Source organism: Callorhinus ursinus, unplaced genomic scaffold (assembly GCF_003265705.2).
Source record: "Callorhinus ursinus isolate GAN/ISIS: 27379988/994484 unplaced genomic scaffold, GSC_fseal_2.0 scaffold1, whole genome shotgun sequence".
In the NCBI taxonomy this organism is placed as follows: domain Eukaryota; kingdom Metazoa; phylum Chordata; class Mammalia; order Carnivora; family Otariidae; genus Callorhinus; species Callorhinus ursinus.
In genome coordinates this window covers 14,757,887-14,779,539 of record NW_027397063.1, presented here as the reverse complement: position 1 = coordinate 14,779,539, position 21,653 = coordinate 14,757,887, and the positions used below count along the sequence as shown (strand labels likewise).

General features: G+C 34.3%; 1 protein-coding gene across 2 annotated transcripts in view; it reads left to right on the top strand.

Moving 5' to 3' along the window:
- Nucleotides 1–21,653, top strand: part of NCAM2 (neural cell adhesion molecule 2) — a 519,291-nt gene that overhangs the window by 289,271 nt on the left and 208,367 nt on the right. For both annotated transcript variants that reach the window (XM_025872652.2, XM_073891683.1), the window contains exons 2-5: nt 7,972–8,046; nt 10,785–10,991; nt 13,552–13,695; nt 20,389–20,526. In XM_025872652.2, coding sequence (XP_025728437.1) covers nt 7,972–8,046; nt 10,785–10,991; nt 13,552–13,695; nt 20,389–20,526 — 564 coding nt within the window. The remainder of the gene's footprint in view (nt 1–7,971; nt 8,047–10,784; nt 10,992–13,551; nt 13,696–20,388; nt 20,527–21,653) is intronic.

Here is a 21,653-nt window from a genome sequence, read left to right as displayed (position 1 = left end):
TCCAGACACTTAGGAATTAGTCCCTCTGCAAACACTCTTCTTAATTTAATTTATTACCACATAGTATTAGCAGTGATTCAAAATTGTACACAATGTTCTATGCTGGTTTCCCCAAGGCAGCTAATAACTTACATGTCTAAGTGGTGTCTGTTGAAATAAACTTGGATTGGATGTAGAACTTGGACTTAGCTGCCACTTCGGGATATTTTAGTTTTAATTAAATGTCACAATCAAAATAAGTGATGAGTGAGCTGTGCTTGGTCTGGTAAAGGGACTCTGGGCTTACCTACCACGTAAGCACAGATTGTTTCACTCATCGCTCAGTTGACATTTTCCAGACTAATTGGCATGAAGGGATATTTTTTACTTTTATTTACATTAAGTGATTTAAGAAAAAGGATTTATTTTAAAATATGGTACAGATGGTCTTATTGTTTCCATGTTTATAAATATTAAAGTATTGTTTTGATTTATTAGTAAACTATTTTGCTGAGTATGCTATGCGTTGAAGTTTATTTAAATTTGAAGTTTCAAAAAATAAATAAATAGACAAATTTGGAGTTTCAACTTCTATATCTCATTCTAAACTTATTCCATGTTATTTAATTTCGGACAATGTATTTTGGGAAAAAATCATTTTGTCTGTTTTTACAACAAAAATATATTTGAATCTGCATGAACTTCATTTCACAAACGTTTCCTCTTTGCTATGATTTATTCGTAATCTCTTGGTAAGCCCAGGTTTTTAAATGCTTGACATAGGGGAGAATCTCAATACATAAGTGATTGATTTTTGCTCAGTGCTGTGGTTCCATGACATATGAGAGTGTAATGATCATAAAATGTATTTCCTCAACATGATGGTCTTCCCAAGCTCATCATCTCTTGACATTTCTTTACAGACCTTCTCGGTTTCCCTTGTACTTCTTCCTTTCTTTATATCTTTATTTGCCATATCTTTTCCTTCACGTGTTCTCTTTTGAACATCGGTTACTTCTTGAGTACCAGTCATTTGGATGACATTTTTGTACACTTCAATTCACAAGTAAAATGCATGTTTGGATTGAAACACAAATACCCACAACTACTGAATAATCCATGACAGCAAAACAGTTTACTCAAAAGGCACTTAATATGTCACTAATTTAACTTATGCAAATTTTTATAAATTTAGCAAGACCTAGATTCTCAAAAATAGAATAGTCTACAGAGAATAAAAGTAGATTTAAAACTGCTTTTTATTCAATTTAGCCAACAGAAACATTCATGGAGAAATATGAATAAAAAATTTTCATTTGCAGGACACCTGGGTGGCTCAGTTGGTTATGCATCTGCCTTTGGCTCAGGTCATGATCCCAGGGTCCTGGGAATGAGTCCTGCATCGGGCTCCCTGCTCCGCGGGGAGCCTGCTTCTCCCTCCACCTCCACCTGTCTCTCTTTCTCTCATGAATAAATTCATAAAATCTTTAAAAAAAGAAATATTCACTTGTTTTTGTTTCGTTTCCTATAGTATCACTTCATGTATGCACACTTTTAAGTTTTTATTTAAATTCAAATTAGTTAACACGTAGTGTAATATTAGTTTCAGGTGTACAATATAGTGATTCAGCATTTCCATACCTCACCTGGTGCTCATCACAAATGGAGCCCTTAAACCCCATCACCTAATTCACCCATCCCCCACCCTCCTCTCCTCTGGTATCAGTCTGTTCTCCATAGGTAAGAGTCTGTTTCTTAGTTTGCCTTTCAGTAAGTAAGATTCCTTGAGAGTTTCTATAATTACTAGGTAAGTGCCTTAGTTCTCCCAACTCCCTCAGTGTGAAGGCCAAGGAATAAAAGTGCTTGCTTGAAAAATGTTACAAGTCATTGTACCAAGATAAATCAATGCCTTAAGTTCTCTCTGCATGTCTGTTGAATTTTAAGTGAATCCAACTCTGCTTTGTGTCAGGCATATAGTAGACTGATTAAGTTGTCAGTTTTTAAACCTCTGCAAGTGATGAACTGGCCATTTTAAATGCCGTTGTTAAATGTTGTATCAAATTGCAACGGGCTCTTGGACCCCTCATGGAACTTAGAAATGCCAGTGACTTCATTATATTTATATTCCTATAAATTGAGAAAGTCTCTTTTGATGGGACACCTGGGTGGCTCAGTTGTTAAGCATCTGCCTTCAGCTCGGGTCATGATCCCAGGGTCCTGGGATCGAGCCCCGCATCGGGCTCCCTGCTCGGCGGGAAGCCTGCTTCTCCCTCTCCCACTCCCCCTGCTTGTGTTCCCTCTCTCGCTGTGTCTCTCTCTGTCAAATAAATAAAATCTTAAAAAAATATATTAAAAAAAGAAAGTCTCTTTTGAATATCTGCTATTTAATATGCATGCTTAATTATTAATTTAAGCTTTGTTATGATAGCAGTTACCTTTGTTAAAATGTTCCCTATGTTCTATTTTGAGAAATAATTTTCATTTAGGAAACAAATTGCAGTTCCATATATTCCCTCCATTAGCTCTTCTCCTGATACTCTTTCTCACGTTGGCGACACTTGTTTCATTGAAATAGAAAACCTTAACATCTTTGACTTTCTCCCTTTTTCACCAATTTTCTCATTGATCACAGAGGTAACTCCTATTATGATCTTTATTGTTACATACATTCCTGTCTTTCCATATTTTTGCCACCAGCCAACCCAGATACTCAACATAATATACTCTAAAGTGCTTGTCCCTTAATTCAGTTGTCAGTCATCCTATCTTCTGCCTAACCTTTACTAAATGCCAATTTTGTCATGTCAGTATCTATTTATAAATAATTAATGAAGGAAAATTTAAGGTTTGATATTTACCATGGCTTTTGAGATCCTCCAATGTCTTTTCAAAACTCTTTCTCCAATGATAATATATTATCAATATTATATATGAAGTTAACCTCCTCTATATTGATCTCCTAGGAATTCTCTGAATGTTCCTTGAATACTTTTGCCTTATCTGGAATGTCCAGCAGCATATATATTCCTTACTTGGAATGTCTACCCTCTTTCTGTCTATTACAATATCTATCACATCTTTTTCAAATTTTATTGCCCTCTGTGCAGGCTTCCTGATTATAAATCTCATGATGGCCGTAATTGATATATGCCGTCTTGTTTTATCATTTATCATTTTATGTAGTGTTAGTCTTTCCAAATAAATTGTAATTCCTTTGACATTTGGAACTGTGGCTTATTATTTTTGTATACCATTGCATTTTAAAAAAGTGATTTGCAAATGCATATAGTTAATAAATACTGATTTTTGTAGACAATTTTTAATTTACCTAACTCTATTTTTAAGGTTGATATTACATGGATTTCCTTGAGAATAATTTATAGAGGATGTAGATTTACCATGGCTCCACTTCTCAGTCTATGGGTTAAAGCTTTTTCTTACTTTAAGAATCTATCATGAAGGGGGTGCCTGGTTGGCTCAATCAGAAGAGCATGTGACTATTGATCTTGGGGTTGTGAGTTTGAACCACATGTAACTGGGGTGTAGAAATTACTTAAAGAAGAAAAAAAGAATCTATTATGAAGATACTGGCATTTTTTCAACTATTCAACCCTAATTCTAATACAAAAAGATAGTTTATTGATTGATTTATAAGGAATGCCATTATTTAATCAATAATGGCCCTTATAGGAAATGAGTCTATGAAATATTATACCCTTCATGGGTTTCTTTAAAGTTATTATATCTATTCCAAATACATAAAAAAGTAAGACATCAAAATGAGATTGTTCAGCATCAGTGAATGCCATTTTATTTTCAAATTCCAGTCCTAAATGGAAATTGTAATTAGAAATGCTTATTATTTTTTTTCTAAATGAAATAAAGGCCTCATATTACTATCCACTTTCATTTTGTGTGTGTGTAACCAAAAATGGAGAGATTAACTAGGTGGTATCAAATGTATCAGTCCTGTCTACTTTTCTCTGAGCACAACTTTTGACACTACAAAACTTTAATTTTCTTCTGACATTTAGGTCCAAAATGAGACTGTTCGAGGTGGCTGTGGGTCAAGAACGATTACAAGAAACTCTGGATGTTAAATCACTAGAGCCATGATTAAGACATGACCTTAAATTTTAGTTCTCCAGGTTTTTCCTAATATGCACGTTTTAATGTATCTGTAGAGGTCAATTAGAGCAAATCTAGCCTTTGGGAAATATGTATTTTCTTTATATACTTTAACACCTGAATTATAGCAATGTGTCTAGTCACCAAAATGTCCATGAAAAATATGGTCTTGATTAATGGGTGAATTGATGTTTTTTACTGAATGAAAAATTAACCAAGTATTTTAACACAAATTAACTAATTAATTTCAGGCTCAATTTCATTTTATTACAATGAATAGGTTATTTATTATACCCATCAGCAAATCAGTGTAAAATTATCCAGAACTATATTTAACATATAAAGTGCTTATATCCTTCAAGTTTTGTCTTTTCTATATACTTTTCCTTAGAAAAGCAAATTTACTACAAAGACCAAAGATGGAAAGTATTTAAATAATAAGTGGCAGACATTTGTCAAACTGTCTGATATCCTTAAATTATTTTTAAGGCAATGAAGTCATCCCACAATTTGATACTGTCAATAATGTCAGTGTTCTATCCATACTGTACAATAAGCTCTTGGTAAGTGTTTATGCATTGTTCTGCCCTGTATTCATATTTTATCAGTTTAATTACAGGAGAAACAGAAGTGAGGGTGATGAGCCTTCACTTTTAGAAATTTACATTTTAATAGGTAGAGAAGTTAATATAATTAGCTATTATGTAAGTTTCACTCGTTTAATGAAAATGCCTACTGATTGGGGTGCCTGGGTGCCTCAGTTGGTTAAGTGACTGCCTTGGGCTCAGGTCATGATCCTGGAGTCCCAGGATCAAGTCCCGCATCGGGCTCCCTGCTCAGCGGGGAGTCTGCTTCTCCCTCTGACCCTCTTCCCTCTCGTGCTCTCTATCTCTCATTCTCTCCCTCTCAAACAAATAAATAAAATCTTTAAAAAAAAAAAAGAAAATGCCTACTGATCAAAGATACTTATTTGTTGATACCATAGAGGAGGCTATTAAAGAATGTTTTGTAAAGTTATTGATATTTTACTCTTGCTTTGAAGATAGAATATAGGCAGTCATGTGGACATGTGAGAAAGGGAGAGAAAAACAGAGGAAATAGCTTGAGTGAATCCATAGTGGCAGGAAAGTAAAAGAGTCCATGAAAAAGATGAGGGATGATTCATTGTGGTTGTCTGTAGCTGCAGAGCATTGGGAAAGAGTAATTGGAAATAAACATGGAAAGGCAAGTTTTCTTTCAATTAAAATTTGTATAATAATTAACTAATTGGGCTAAGCAAATCCGCTTTGAGGACTTTTGAAGCAGGCAGGTGAAATTAAACAGTTTTAGAAACTTATGCATGCAGAAGCCTAAGAAATACTTCATGGAAAGAGAGGTTGAAGAGATAAAAGTCAGAAAAAGAAATATAGAATCTGATATATCACTATCTCAGATTAAAACAAACATCTCACATTAAAATTAAGGAGTACATGTATTAGGGGAAAATTGTTTGAAATAAGAATGCAAGCAAATGATATTTCAGAGGCTATATCTCCAAGACTTGAAAATTGATTGATGATGCCCAAAAATGGACTATGAACAGTGAGCAACTTTTGGTGGAAGGGAAATGAATTTGGTTTGCACTCAGAAAGTTTGAAATTAAAATATGCTATCCAACTGAATTCTAGCTGAGGTTGGAAACCGCAGGACTAGATTTGGAAAAGCACATACTAAAGATCCACAGAGAAAAGGAAATGGGATAATATCTTAAAAGAGAAAGAAAAGGGAGGAAAGAAAGAAAAAGTGGAACAGAATGGCAATTCCCTTTTTATTTTCAACCATATAATGTCTTTTCTGCCTCCTTCCCTTCTATCTGTTAGGTATGCCCAGATCTTCCCCAATTTACAAAACCCCTGACCACATGCCCAGAATTGTGGATCCCCCAAACCTCAGCCATCTCTTCATATTCACGCTAACTGTAGGGACAGTCTTAATTTCCTTAACTTATGCAATTTGCCTCTGTTGACCCCATCTCACTTTAAATGCACCTGAGGGATTAGTTACTCTTCAGAAGGAAAAGTCCTCACTGGAACCGGCCTTCTTTATAGCTTTTAGATAACTCTCTTGCCCCTTGGTTCTACTAGTTTTCTTCCTATTCTATCTAACTTAACCTATTTCTCTCTGAAATATCAGACTGACTTGACCACTTGTTGACCCCTATAATGTGCCAAGCACTCTTTGAGAATTAAGGAATTATGAATAAAAATGGGCCCAGATTGAGGGAAGAGAAGAAAACCATGTAAGCCCGCCTGTTTCCGAAAGAGGTATCCTGGAAAAGAAGGAATTTATTATTTGATGATGGGGAGTACAAGGAAACGTATTTTAAAGAGCTTAAACATGTCCAACAAATCTTCCTTGATAAATATTTTCTTCTTTTCTCATGTTTTTGATTTTATATTTCATTTCTTTAAATGTTTTCAATATAGTTAAGTTACATTCTGAGTCTAATTCCATTTTTTGAAATTTTGTGGGTCTGTTTATCGTTTTGGATGTTTTAGTTGACTCTTGCTCACAGTGCCTTATTTCACCATGTTTTTTTATGACAGAATATGAGTTTAGGTTGAAGAGAGTTTAATTTATAAACATCTTGGGCAGTGTGGGCTAATGATACAGTTCCTCAGAAGGGGATTACATTTGTCCACCACTTAGCTGTCAGCCCTACATGGGGCACTGCTTTTTTGTTTAATTTCTCAGCTTGGAGGTTCCCAAAGAATATGTGTTTATAATTAAATTCCCAAACCTGGGATATGGCAGAGTGTGGTTAATCTGTTTAAATAGAAACATTTCCCCCCTCCACAGGCCAGGAGAATCAACTGTCTTTATCACTGCCCTTTTGCCAGTAGGATGATTTATTCTATACCCTTCTCATACTAAGGGTGAATTTTATTCTGCTCCAGTGTTATCTGGCGTTCAATAGCACCCACTTTCATAGACAAGTTTTGACCCCATCTTTGTGCAATCTGTGCACCTTTTGCTTACTATAATCCACAGATTTCTGGTATCACTTTATACTCTGATTTTTAGATTTTTCTTCATCCCCCCCCACCTTGGTGCTCCATTAATTTTCTGAAAGCTCAGCTATACGTATCTGGAAGTAAGGGATGAAGGGATGAGTTTTGGAATGCAGTCACACTATCTTGTCTACCATATTATTAGAAATATAAGTCTTTCAATTTGTATTAAAATATAATTCTAATTTTCTTCTAAACTTTTAGAATGTTCAGCTATTTTATTTCAAAATTTACAACAAACTTATTGAACATCTCCTCTCTTTTATTACCATTGTGCTGGTTCCTTCACGTAATTTATTTATCTTGTCAAAATAGTGTTCATTCACATTTCTTATGCAATGTTTTTCTTCTTTTCATGGAAATATTTTAGTAGGTAATCAAAATGTAGTTTATATTTTTATTGTTATGATGACAGTGTAAGATATACTCTTTCAAACAAGGCTCCAAATGTTGGGCAAACATTTTTTGTAGTTATTGCCCAATGTGGTAGCACATATATAACCAAGAATGTAAATATGGAAGTGAGTATGAATTCACTCATTTACATGACAAAGAAATTTCAACATGCTTTATTAAGTAAGTCCTGTATTTGGTCTGGTTCTGAGTTGCATACTAATGTAACAGACATAATGTTGTTAGATTGTATTTTATAATTAGAATGTATTTTATACAACTTTCATTTCTTTTTACAGGTAATAAAAATTTACAGGGAAAATAATTGCTATTTGGATCGTGTAGTTTATAGATCATGTAATAAAATCTTAGAATTCATGTTGAAAGCCATACTTAATTATGATTTAAATTTTTTTTTCAGCTCTTCTTCAAGTGACAATTTCACTTAGCAAAGTAGAGCTTAGTGTGGGCGAATCTAAATTCTTCACATGTACAGGTATGTATCAGATGTACAAGTATTCTCAGATGATAACTCGTGTTATGCTTTATTTAATATTATATACTGGCAAAATTTAGATGGTGAAAAACAATTCTCTGAAAATAAAACCTTATATTATCATTGGGCTTATGAGGTTGGGAAGTGTTAATAACTATATTTTGCATGTTAAAAAGTATGATTTTATTTCTGTTAATTTCAAGTTATTAATTTTGACTGTCAAACTAGCTCATTTATTTTGAAAATAATTATCAACTGTAATGTATGCACAATAACTTAAACAAATTCAAATATTATTCCTGTATAAATAGTAATATTAAGATGAATGTAAATATTATAACTGAATTACCTTCGTAAATATGCAGTGGATAAATTAGATATAGCACATTGCTCTATGTTACACCTGAATGAAAACTTTGGGACAAAGCAAATCAAATCCATCCTTATGAAAATTGAATTTAAAAAAAGTTGATATTTAATCAGCAAAACTTCTGCAAGAATTTTGTGACTATTAATCAAACTATTGTATATCGTAATACCTATGGGAAATTTTATGGACCTCATTTAGTTTGATCATGCACATGCAGAATTTTTTCAGAAGACATTTAAATACTTAAGCAACACATTCTAATTCAGAGTACTGTAGAGCTCACAAATGCACATATTCGACTTCTATTTATATTTATAAAATTCATTTTTATGCATACAAGCCTTCATACCTAAAGTTTTAAATAATGTTCATCTAGAGCCAAAATTGCCTTTTAGGGTATTTTAAAATTGTTGATGTTCCTGATTATGCTTAAGTAACACAAAACTGGATTAAATTAGGCATTTCTGACATAAAATGCATTATACAAGTCTTGAGAATTACATGGCTTATTTAAATTATTATTAAAATTAATAAAAACAGAAATAGTCATAACATTTATAAATCACATATGCCATATTATAATACACATACTATAGACATTATGTATGTATAATATCACATTTTATGAAAAACTCATAGAAGCCATGATTCTTCATATGTTTGCCTTCCTAAAGGTCTGAATTGATAGGTCTGTAGATACATATTTTTGCATATTGACAAATAGAAAGGCAGAGAGCAAATGAGATACTGATTCAACATCATTTATTATGTCAGCAGAGCTTTGGCATAAGAATGTAGATCATTGTTTTTAAATCTCATCCATATTTTATATACACAAATGCACACATGCACACACACAGCTCAATTGTGTCACATATTCACAGAATAATGAAGTAGTTTAAAAATGAATTTTGAAAAAATGAAATTGTTTTTCTTACATTTGTATATCACAATGATTTAGGTTGTATAAGTTATATAATATTATTACCTCTGTAATAGGTCAAATTAAGACATAATTTAAAATTTAAAAGAATGAATTAACATCATTTAGTGTACTAAGTTTTGCTGGTAAAATAAGGCAAAATAATGAAACATTTTCTTTTCCTTATATACAAGAGCCATATTGTTGTCATGTAAGTGGCCTTATATATATGAAATAGAGTAGTAAAACAAGATCTAAAAAAAAGATGTACGAAACCCCTGCAAATCAGAATGCTTTCATGTATTTTTCCTGCTACAACGCTGACCAAGTTGCTATGACTCTGAAGTTTCCTGATACACTAAAACATAGACATCTAAACTCAATAAAATAAATGTCTTAAATTTACACCATCAGGTGGTCAGACCCTCACAGAGCTAATAAGAGTATGTCATAAATAGCAAATGAATTTGTATACCACATTTTTAAGAAAATAAAAATTTTACTGTTATTTATCAGTATCTCCAGTAGTCTAGTCTTAATAAAATTTTCCCCTGATACTTTTGAGTTAATAGTGTATACTGCTTCCACAAATTATCTCTCAAGTAATTAGGTGAAATACATCCTTTTGGTGAGTAAAAGCAAACATTGGAAGCTTCAGCTTTTACGAAGAGTATAATAACCTGGATTTTGAATTGAGAAAAATAAATGTTTACCCTGTAATGATTTGGTTGTAATTGCCTAGCAGTATAAGTATCATTTCAATGCATTCTAATTATCATATGATTAAATAGTTAACAGTTTTAAATTAAAATGATGAAACACTTCATTTCAGTTGAGAAAAGAGATTAGGGCTCCTTTTTAAAAAATAAATTAGCTTTATCTGTACAAGTTTAACAACTTAGGAAATTAATTCCAAATTCGATATTATCAAAGCCAAAGTTTATTTTGTATAGGATTTACATTGTTATAAGCTTTGCTTTATCGGAGAGAAAAGTCCTATCTCCTGACCCTGGCAAAGATAATTGGGAACAGGTGAAATCATGTTAGTAATCATGTTTCTGTTCAGATATATCAATCACATTTAATTTATGTCTGACTCAGTGGCCAAGGCAGTTTTATAACTTAACTGTAGTAATAATTCATAGATTGCTATGATAAAGTTTCAACTATCAGAGCTTAAATACCATACTGTTAGTTTCCTGTAGAACTTTTGGGTTTTGCTTACGCAAACAGGACTGAATTCTCAACATTGGATAAATAAGGATGAGCATGTGTGCTAACATTTGTGTTTACTTTCAATTTTGTAAGATTTTTCAGTTTACAGCCTTCTCTTATTTACATTTTTCCCCAAAATTGTTAAAAGTTGTCACATAATAGTAAATGTCAATGCCAAAACAAACATTTGAAACATATTTTCAAACATTTATTTTTCATGGCTATTTGCAGCAATTGGTGAACCTGAGAGTATAGATTGGTATAATCCTCAAGGAGAGAAGATAATTTCAACACAGAGGGTAGCAGTGCAAAAGGAAGGTGTTAGATCACGATTAACCATCTACAACGCAAATATAGAGGATGCAGGGATATATCGTTGTCAAGCAACAGATGCCAAAGGACAGACACAAGAAGCTACAGTTGTTTTGGAAATTTACCGTAAGTCATGCATTTATTAGTTGATTGAAATGTGGTTGTATAAAAACTCGAACAAAAAAATGCATTTAGGGGCACCTGGGAGGTGCAGTCGGTTAAGCGGCTGCCTTCGGCTCAGACCATGATCCCAGGGTCCTGGGATCAAGCCCCACGTCGGGCTCCTTGCTCAGCGGGGAGCCTGCTTCTCCCCTGCCTGCCGTCCACCCTCTTTGTGCTTGCTGTCTCTTTCTCTCTCTAGCTCTCTCTGTGTCAAATAAATAAATAAAATCTTTAAAAAATGCATTTAATAAAAACTAACATTCATGAAGAACTATGTGCTAGGCAATGTCCTAAGACCATTACAAATATCAACTTATTTATACTTTACCAGAGTTCATCTCTAAAATAGAATAGATAATAGGAAAGAGTTTATTATAAACACATAGAAGGAGCCAATTCTGTTGGTTAAACAACAGAGATGAAAATGTTTTAATATTCTCAAGCCATTAAAAATCTGTTGGGTAACTAAAGAACAGTAGATTATTATGAAATTTATAGGGAGTACTTTTTCACACTAAAATAAAAGGTCAGGATGAGAACAAATGAAATTACATATATGATAGCAGCGACCAGTCTAGAATGAGAATTGAGGAAGGGTCAGTGAACAGGAGTAGACACAGAAAAAAATGAAAACTCATCTAGTGGAGAACAATATCTAGCTGGATTCTTCACCATCAGAATATTCATTAATAGAGTTTTCCACACTTACACTTCATCTTATGACTTGAGATTGACTGCTTTCTACATTCCTTCTCCCTTCTTACATTTAGGAATCATTAGCCTTTTTTTTTTTTTTAAGATTTATTTATTTATTTTTTAGAGAGAAATGTCAGGGGGCAGACAGAGTGGGAGAGACAGTCTTAAGCAGACTCCTTGCTGACCAGGAAGCCTGACACAGGGCTGAGCAAGGAGCCGGATGCAGGGCTGGATCATGACCTGAGCCTACACCAAGAGTCAAACAGTTCACTGACTGCACCACCAGGCACCCCAGGAATCATGAACCTATTTAAGCACACATTAAAGCCTGTTGACTCCCTAGGCTTGAAACCAGGCTCTATTACTTATTTTTGTGGCTTTGAGCAAATGCCTAACCTCTCTGTCTTTGATTTTGTCAGCTCAGTCGGTTAAGCCGCTGCCTTCGGCTCAGGTCATGATCCCAGGATCCTGGGATCGATTCCCACACCGGGCTCCTTGCTCGGCGGGGAGCCTGCTTCTCCCTCTGCCTGCCTCTCCCACTGCTTGTGTTCTGTCTCTCTCTCTGACAAATAAATAAATTCTTAAAAAAAAATAATAATAATATTACCTACCTCATACGTAGAGTTGTTTTGAGCACTACATTAATCAATATTATATAAAGTGCCCTAGAACAATGCCTTACAATTAATATGTGATAGTATTTCTACCCATATTAATGAAAAATATGTGAAAAAATATAAAAATTTTAAAATACTAACTCAAGGAATCTCTTCCTGACAGCTTTATTATTATTATTATTATTATTATTATCATTGTAGAAACATGACATGAAAAAAAAGGCAAAGCATTCCCACAACATGACTTCCTCTTTGATGCCCAGTGCAATTTGTTGGCACATACTGCCCTCATTTTTCCTGACTTTGCCCTTACTCCTGTTAATTTCAAATTTCCTTAAGAAAAGATAGTGTAACTATATCCCTACAGTACCTATTTCATAAATAGAAAAAAATTAAATTGAAGTGATCATTTCCTAGACATAGTATTTGGAAAGACTTTGCATTGCTTTGAATGATGAAAAGGAAGGTGCCTGGTGTTTTGTTTGTAAACTAAAGAAATGGCTTTTTTCCCCACAAGAATAATGAATTACTTTTGTGAAAATTTCTCAACAAGCATAAATATCCAAGTTCATTCATTCATTCGACACACTTATTGGGTGTCTACTAATGACAGGCAATATTCCGAGTCCTGGACACTCAGTAAAACAGAAAATGTCACTGGCCACTTGGTGCTTATTATTTTATTGAGTAAAGAAAGACAAACAATGAATGAACTTAGAAAAACACATGGATACTAGATATACACGCTATAGAATTCTGTAGTGAATAAAGTTAGTGTGGTAAAGAGAGGGAGAGTTGAATTGGGAAGGGAGAAGGTTATTTTATCTGTGAAGGTGGAGCAGAAATCTGAAGGCATTCAAAAGAGCACAAGGCCTGAGGATGAGAACCAACCTGGAGTGTTCAAGGGATTGCAAAGAAGACAGTTTGTCTGGATCACAGGGACTAGGAAAAGAAAGAAGAAATTGGGATCAGAGTTGTGGGGCTGATTCCAGTTCACTCAGGACCTAGTATGGCATTGTGAGGACTTTGAAATTAATTCTCAGTGAGATGGGAAGCTCTCAAGTAGAGGAATTATGTTATCTGGCCTAAGGTTTTAAAAGATCTAGAGTTAATGATTTTATCATCTCATCAATCAGCACATATTTTGGAGTATGTTACTGGGAAAAGTGAGCAATAATACTTTTGTGGTTTGTTTTACTTTCTTGATACAGAAAAACTCACTTTCAAAGAAGTGGTATCACCTCAAGAATTCAAACAAGGAGAGGATGCAGAAGTGGTTTGCCGAGTTAGCAGCTCACCTGCCCCTGTTGTCAGCTGGTTGCATCATAATGAGGAAGTCACCGCTATTTCCGACAGTTAGTATTTTGGTAACTCCCTAAATTATATGTTCTCATAATATTGCAATTTTTAAAAATGCTGAATCTACCTGACTGCATATAGAAATTTTATTTTTTGGATCCCAAGCATCAAACAACTGTTTTGAGAACCTTACAGCTCTAAAGTAGGAGTTGGCAAACCACGGACCTCAGGCTGAGTTCAGCCCCTGTGCTGTCTTTGTATGGTCATGAGATTACAGCCAAACCCGACCGTTACATAGTGTCCATGGCCACTTTGGGGACAGGGTTGAGCAGCTGTGACACAGATGGTGTGGCCTACAAAGCCTGCAATACTTATCATTTGGAGATTTACGGAAAAAGTTTGCTGACCCCATCCTATTCAAGAAAATTTTGTACAAACACTATAAAGATAATAAGTAAATGAAGGAATCAATCCTGATGCATTCAAATTCTACATGTTACAGTTCAAACATCATCCCCTGGGCTCATCTATGTAATCTTAAAATAATATCTATATGAACCCTGTTTATTATTCTGGCACTGTTCTTTCAAAAACACCTACATGCTCTAAATATTATGCTAAGATGCATATGGATAATGGACAGAAAAGTACATTCATTCAAATTGTCTTCATAATTTTGATTCAGACTGAGCTAAAATTCCAGAATAATATGACATCTGAAACTGAAAGCATAATTTGCTTACATTATGCTACTTTACCATTGTGCATTGGGAGCATTTTCAATTTTCAATGCACCTGCATTGCAGAGAGTTATGAAATAATTGAATCTTTTCAAATACTTTCCTTCTTGGATGATTCTGTTGTGTGTTTCTAAGAGCTAAAACGTATAGCATAAAGGAGAGAAAGCAGATAGTATCTATTTTTGAATATGTACAGAGAACATATCATAATCATGTTTAATAGTCATTTTTTAAATTTTGAGACAATTTTTCTCAGCATTTTCAGCGCTTATCACTTATTGACTATCTCTCTTTTTTCTATTATAATAAGTTAGTGAGAAATAATACTTTATTTCCTCTTATTTTATTTCAGGATAACTGCCTTATATTTCATTAACATATCACATGAGTACATTGTGCAATTATTTTCAGCTATTTTTCCCTCAATAGTAAAGAAAAGGCAGTTCTTTTATAGCAGTTAAATGACAATGTCTAAACATTTTCAGATTGCCTCATCTTAGGCTTCAAGTGTACATCTGGTTTATTGTAAACCTTAATTACATGAAGGTTTTCAAATGAATTATAGTTTTTAAAAGACACAGAGAACAAAAGCCTCAAAGCAGAGATTGATAGTCAAGTGTGATGGTGATGGAGGAGCGTTACTCTGTGCTACAGCTCACACATGTTTTCCCAGTATCCAGGGATGAGATGATTTCAAGCTGGAATGCCATTATGGCTCTACTCCTTTCCTTGGCCCGGAAGCTTTGAATTTTCTAACTGCTCTGTATCTAATTCAGATTCTCTCTCTGTAAACAGTGGGTTATTATCTCCAATTTCAACAATAGTTGTGAGTTTCAAATAAGACTTGAGGCACATAATAAATATTTGTTAAATGAATGAATTAAGTATTTGCGTGTATATCAGTTTCTCAACACAATGACATTTATCTTTCTCCTTCCTTCTCACTGAGTTTTTAAATTTTGAGAATCAGTGTTACCAGAATTATATGCACTCAGGTTATATCTAGAATAAAAATAAATCCAATGCAAGGGGAAGTGACTAGTCTAGAGTAAGCATGAAACCTAGCTCTGAGTTGCAGGGCAAGGAAAGAAGAAAAATGATGTAATTATATTTTTCCTTTTTAACTCTAGGATATAAAGAATTTAGGTGAATTGTGAGGAAGGACAAACTTTTCTAACCTTTTAATATTGGAGGAACTCACCACATAGTTCATTGTTGAACAATTTGTACATTGATAATGGATTTATAAGAAATAATATTCTTCACCTGATTATACCTGATGGCCCCTTTATTTGAACTAATGGAATAAGATTAAGTTTATAACTATGAAAGGAACATGTAAGGGGACTTAGAATAATGTAGTGTGTCCAGGTAACTTTCTGAAGCCTTAATGTGGTACGTGAGTAGTTTGCAGGCTCCAGATGATATAATGAAGTTTTGGAACTGTCCATCTTATTAGCCATGCTTTTGGTAGCAGCTGTATGGCAGATATTTATAATTAAAATTCCAATAGGACATTTGAAGTGGAGGTTTTCCGTGTTGCTTGTTGAAGGGAAGACACCTGCTAAAAAATCCAAACATTTAGGGAGTAAAGATGACATTTTGTTACAAAGGTTGAATATCCCAGTTGGAGGGATATGCTATTGTAGATGCTCATTCAATCTCAGCCAGTTTGAAAGTCATCTCTAAAATATTCTAAATGCGGGCACCTGGGTGGCTCAGATGGTTAAGCGTCTGCCTTCGGCTCAGGTCATGATCCCAGGGTCCTGGGATCGAGTCCCGCATTGGGTTCCCTGCTCCTTGGGAACAGGGAGCTTCTCCTTCTGCCTCTCTCTCTCTCTGTTTCTCATGAATAAATAAATAAAATCTTAAAAAATAAAATAAAATATTCTAAATGCTTTGATCATTGCCTAATGAAGTACCCTGTTTGCATCAAAAACTATGGATAAAATAATCTTGTTCAACATTTTTTTATGTTATCTACTTCCAGTATAAAAATTCATTCAATTTTTAACTAGTTGTTGAAAACCTAGTTTTCTAGGTTTTCATATGCCATCTAGCATACTGGATGGTGGGTAGTCCTAGTTAACAAGATAAACAAGTTTATTGCCTTCAAACGGCTAATAACCTAGTAGAAAAAGATTAATAAAGAAACCAGTGAAAACAAGGAATATTGAGGTCTATGAGAAGGAAAGTGCAATGATAGAGGATGATAAAAAAATAACGTCTCATCTAGTTAGGGCAGGGGAGGGTGTCCAAGATGCCTGCTGAAGAGAGAAGTAACCCTTAAATATGAAAAGGGGTTAGCCAGGTAAAGAGTGGTGGGGACTTTTCAGGAGGGGAAAAACACCATCTGCAGCGGCCCGGAGGTGAAAGACACCAGGAGTGGTGCTTTCCAGAAAATAGAATTAGTTCATTATAATGAGAATTTATGAATAAGTGCAACTAGAATACTTATACTACTAGATAAATATAAACCAGGATTGATCATAAAGGACTAATAAGAGAGGAAACTGGAAAGGAAGTTTGAGCCAAGTCATTATGGCCTTGACATCTCTGCAAAGGAATCTGGAATTTATCCAAAGGGAACATCACTAAAGGATTTAATCAAGGCAGTGACATGACCTGATATGAATTTGAGAAGGCTATTATTGCTTCAGTGAGGAGAATGAATTGGATGGTGGTCAAGGCAAAACTCCAGGCACTGATAACAATTCAAACCCTAATGAAATAATTGCTGAAGGAGAAGGAGATTTAGACTAAGTAATTGGTAAAGGGGGAAGTGACAGGACATGGGGTTTGATTGGGTATGCAGATGGAGAGAGATGGAGAAGTTAAGGATGACTCAAGGAATTTGACTTGGGCATATAGTTCAATGTAAAGACATGTGAACACAGAACTGGAGAGACCATATGAGAAATTTCAGGGGGAGATAGTAAACTAAACTTTAAATCTACTGAGATTAAAGTACTTACAATCCTTCTCAGTAGCTATATCTGGTCTACCGTTAAAAACTTTTATGGTCATGTAATGGCCTGATCTGAAGAAAAATTGTGTCTCAAAATATAGATGGTGCTTGAAGCCAAAAGAGTAAATGAGACCAACCATCAGTGGCTGGGGAATGAGAAGAATAGAGGGCTAGAAAAAATATGTCTCTAGAAGCATAAAGCAGATCGCTTATTGAGTATTACTTTATTTCATTTATTTTTCTGAATGCAATGAAAACTGGGGTTTTAATAATGAAAGTCCTATATAATTGAGAGAACAAATAATCTCTGATAATCAAATAGTTCTAATATCCATAGCTATGTCTGATTGACTGAAGCGGTGCTTTCTTCAAATGTTTTCTGCCATTTGATAGTTTACTAACATCATTCCATGGACTTTACATACATACCTAGAATTTGACATGTGATTTTCATGTAGTTTGTTTTCTGTTTAGAAACATCGATATGTATTTAGATTTAGCAGATAACTACTGATTTCCTAATATTCTAATAGTTTTCTCTCAGCTGGTAAAAGTAATATATTAAAATGGCCATTTGAAACTAAAATTTTACTATTAGAAGAAACACTGATTTATTCCCATCAAATTATGTATTATATGCATTCAAATTATTTTCATTTTAATATCAAGTATTGCCTTCCTGATTAAAATAATTCTTCCCATTACTATTTTTTGACTAAATACACTATAACCATTAAACAACATTAGAGTTAAAGGATAATACATATTTTAGTAATTTAAAAATATAATATTATGGTGATCAAGGTATGATTATGTGCATCCCTCTCTAAATTTGAACTTCTTAAATTGATAATTGCTTCCCACCCTAATTTCCAGCCACATGCTTAAATAGATCTTTTAATTGACCTTGAAACATTCTAAATTTTTACAAGTTCTGAGTTACTCCAGGACTTCTTGTGAGTTTAAATTTAAAATTTCTTGCAGATTCTGTTTCTCCAGGCTTTTCTTGGAGAAAAGGAAAATTTACCAGGGGAAAGCATCTTCATGAACATTTGTGTCTCTCTTCTTAGGGTCAACCTAAAGAAGAAATAAACATGATGGGAAAGCTTGTGGAGTAGTCCCCCCTTGTCCACAGGGGATACATTTCAAGACCCCTAGTGGATGCTTAAAACCACAAATAGTTCCAAACCCTATACTGTTTTTCCTAAAAAAAAAAAAAAAAATACCAATGATAAAGTTTAATTTATACCATAAGCATTTAATTTATAAATTAAGAGATTAACGACAATTGCTAACAATAAAATAGAACAATTATACAAATATAATAAAAGTTGTGTGAATGTGGCCACTCTCAATTTAGCTTATTGTACTGTACTCACCTTTTTTCCTTTTATGACATGACACAATGCCTAGGCGATGAGATGCAATGAGGTGATGTAGGGTTAGGCTACTCTTGACCTCTGATAAAATGTCAGAAGGAGGATCATCTGCTTCCAATCCACGGTTGACCACAGGCAAATGAAACTGCAGAAGGCAAAACTGTGGATAAGGATGAGGGGAGGCTACTGTACTTCTTGAGCTGAAAATCATGTCCATTGCTTTATAATCAATATTTTCTATTTCTGGTATCCTCTGAATCTACATATTTCCACTCTTTGTTAATTATCTCTTGCTTACCTATAGGAAGCATAATCCTCCCATAGCCTGATCACTCTCCTATTTGTATTTGCAGCCCCAACTAGAACTGGTATGGCATTTAGGAATTGCATTAAGGACTTGCTATGGAAGATGAACTCCAAATCTGAATTGAACCCTGAACTGCCTGATATCGTAGCAGTTTATTTCTCAGTTACATGAAGTCTGATTGGTAGCAGGGGTAGGGGTAAGATTGTACCCCATGCATTCATTCAGTGCTCTAGACTGAGGGATGATCTATCTTTTTCTTGTGTGGTTTCCATGTTTGCCCTAACTGATCAAACCAGCAGATAGGGGAAGAGCAGTAAACACTAGAATAGGTCCAAAAAGTAACCTTTAATGGTATAACAGTAAATATCCCAGAGATGAACACCTTAAACTAATGGCATTTCTACTTTACTAAAAGGTCCAAGGGTGTCGAGGATGTATCTCTCTTATCTACCAGAGTATCTCAAATACTGTATATACCAAATAAATGATGTTCAATGATGTATTAATTAATGAAATTGAAGGCATTGCTTTTGCAACCTGTTTTAAAATAGGACTAGAGTTCAGACCGTTCTTTATTTGATAAGAAGGGAAAAGGTCTTAACACTGCAACAAAATTGTGATGATTAAAAACTCAAACCAGACATTGTGGAAACACTGTCAGGCTGAAATGGTGCCTAGGCTAGCCAGGTTATCTTAAGCAATCAACTAATGCATGCCCTGCAACAGCTTATTTTTAATGTATATTCATGTGCATATACTCACACCTAAGATGGAATCTTGAAATAAAATTAAGTCTAATCTGTTCATTCCTAAAGTGGATTATCTGCATTTAGAAAAAAAATTCAAATAAATTTGAGATATGGCCATTTTATATGTCCTCTATGTGGCTTGAATATTATTGTACCATTTAGCTGCCTCCTCAGAGTATGCAAAATTATTAGTTTAATTATTGTGTGAGGAAGGCTGTTCAATCAATTTTCTAACCCTTTTCCATACTCAAGTTGCTACATATTTGCAGTCAAAATGTCTTCATGTCTGTAATATCTAATCTCGCAGCATTGTTCTTTTGTGTATCATTTCTGCATTCAAAGTACCAAGGGGAAAATAATAGCCTAAGCATTTTATGTGGAAATAAAGTCTTGAATGTGTTTTAGAAAAAAGGTGTAACAAGGCAGTGTGGAGTGGAAAAATTGAAGCCATGAAATTACATTTTACTTTCAAATTTGAATTTGTTTGTTGATGAAAAGTTTGATAGTGTCAGACAAGTGCCATATTTTAAGTCTTAGCCATTTAGAGCACACCGGACTCTGCTTTCAATTACTGATATCATTTCCTCCCCTTTGCTTACTTTCCAGATCGATTTGCTATGCTAGCCAACAATAATCTGCAGATTCTCAACATCAATAAAAGCGATGAAGGTATATACAGGTGTGAAGGAAGAGTGGAGGCTAGGGGAGAAATTGACTTCCGTGATATCATCGTTATTGTTAATGGTAAGCAGAGAATAATTTGTACCTCTTTTATTATTGCATGTTAGCAATATATTGATTTGTAGCCATGCAAATACAGCACTCTGATACACCTCTTCTCAACCTCGAGGAAATCTCCTGACCTCAGTGATAGCATCTATTACATTGTGTATAGCCTCAAGGGCAGGATGCGTGGCTTATTCAACACCATCACCTTTTTTTACAGAGTCTTGAAAGAGAGTAGTTGCCTTTTGCTGGTTTTGTAGTTGTTGAAAGAATGCCAAGTGAAACATAGTAAAGTATCATACTAGATTTTACTTTTAAATTGCATGAATCACTTGTTGCTTAAACTAATCTATTTAACAGTTTTGTAGGTTTTCTCAAATTTAAAATTAATAATTGATTCCACAAGGAGATTAATAACTAAGTTTATGGCATCACAATGACATTTCTTCCAAACTTGGCTTCTCCTGCTTTATTTCTTGCCTGTGATAACATGACATTCTGTGAGCCCAGACGATATTTTAATGTTGTCCTGGTTGTCTCTATTTTGGTAATCTAATCTGTTAATGACATGTGCACCACATGTTTTTAACAACTCTCAAATATATTCTACCATGATGCTCTCCGTAGGAGTGCAGCCCTTTTAAATTGTTTTTTCTTTTTCTTTTTCTTGAATTGCTACAAGTTGTTTCCTCTACTCTCAGGCTCATAATTTCAACTTCTTGTCCATCCAACCTCTCAACAGTAAATTTGTCAATGATTCCCATTACCTTCGAGACAAAGTCAAGACTGCTTTTCTTGGCATTGGAAGCCTTTTTTTTTTTAATTTTTTAATTGTTATGTTAATCACCATATATTACATAATTTGTTTTGGTGTAGTGTTCCATGATTCATTGTTCATAACACCCAGTGCTCCATGCAGAATGTGCCCTCTTTAATACCCATCACCAGGCTAACCCATCCCCCTACCCTCCTCCCCTCTAGAAACCTCAGTTTGTTTTTCAGAGTCCATCATCTCTCCTGGTTCGTCTCCCCATCTGACTTACTCCCCTTCATTCTTCCTCTCCTGCAATCTTCTTCTTTTTCTTTTTTCTTAAAATATGTTGCGTTATTTGTTTCAGAAGTACAGATCTGTGATTCAACAGTCT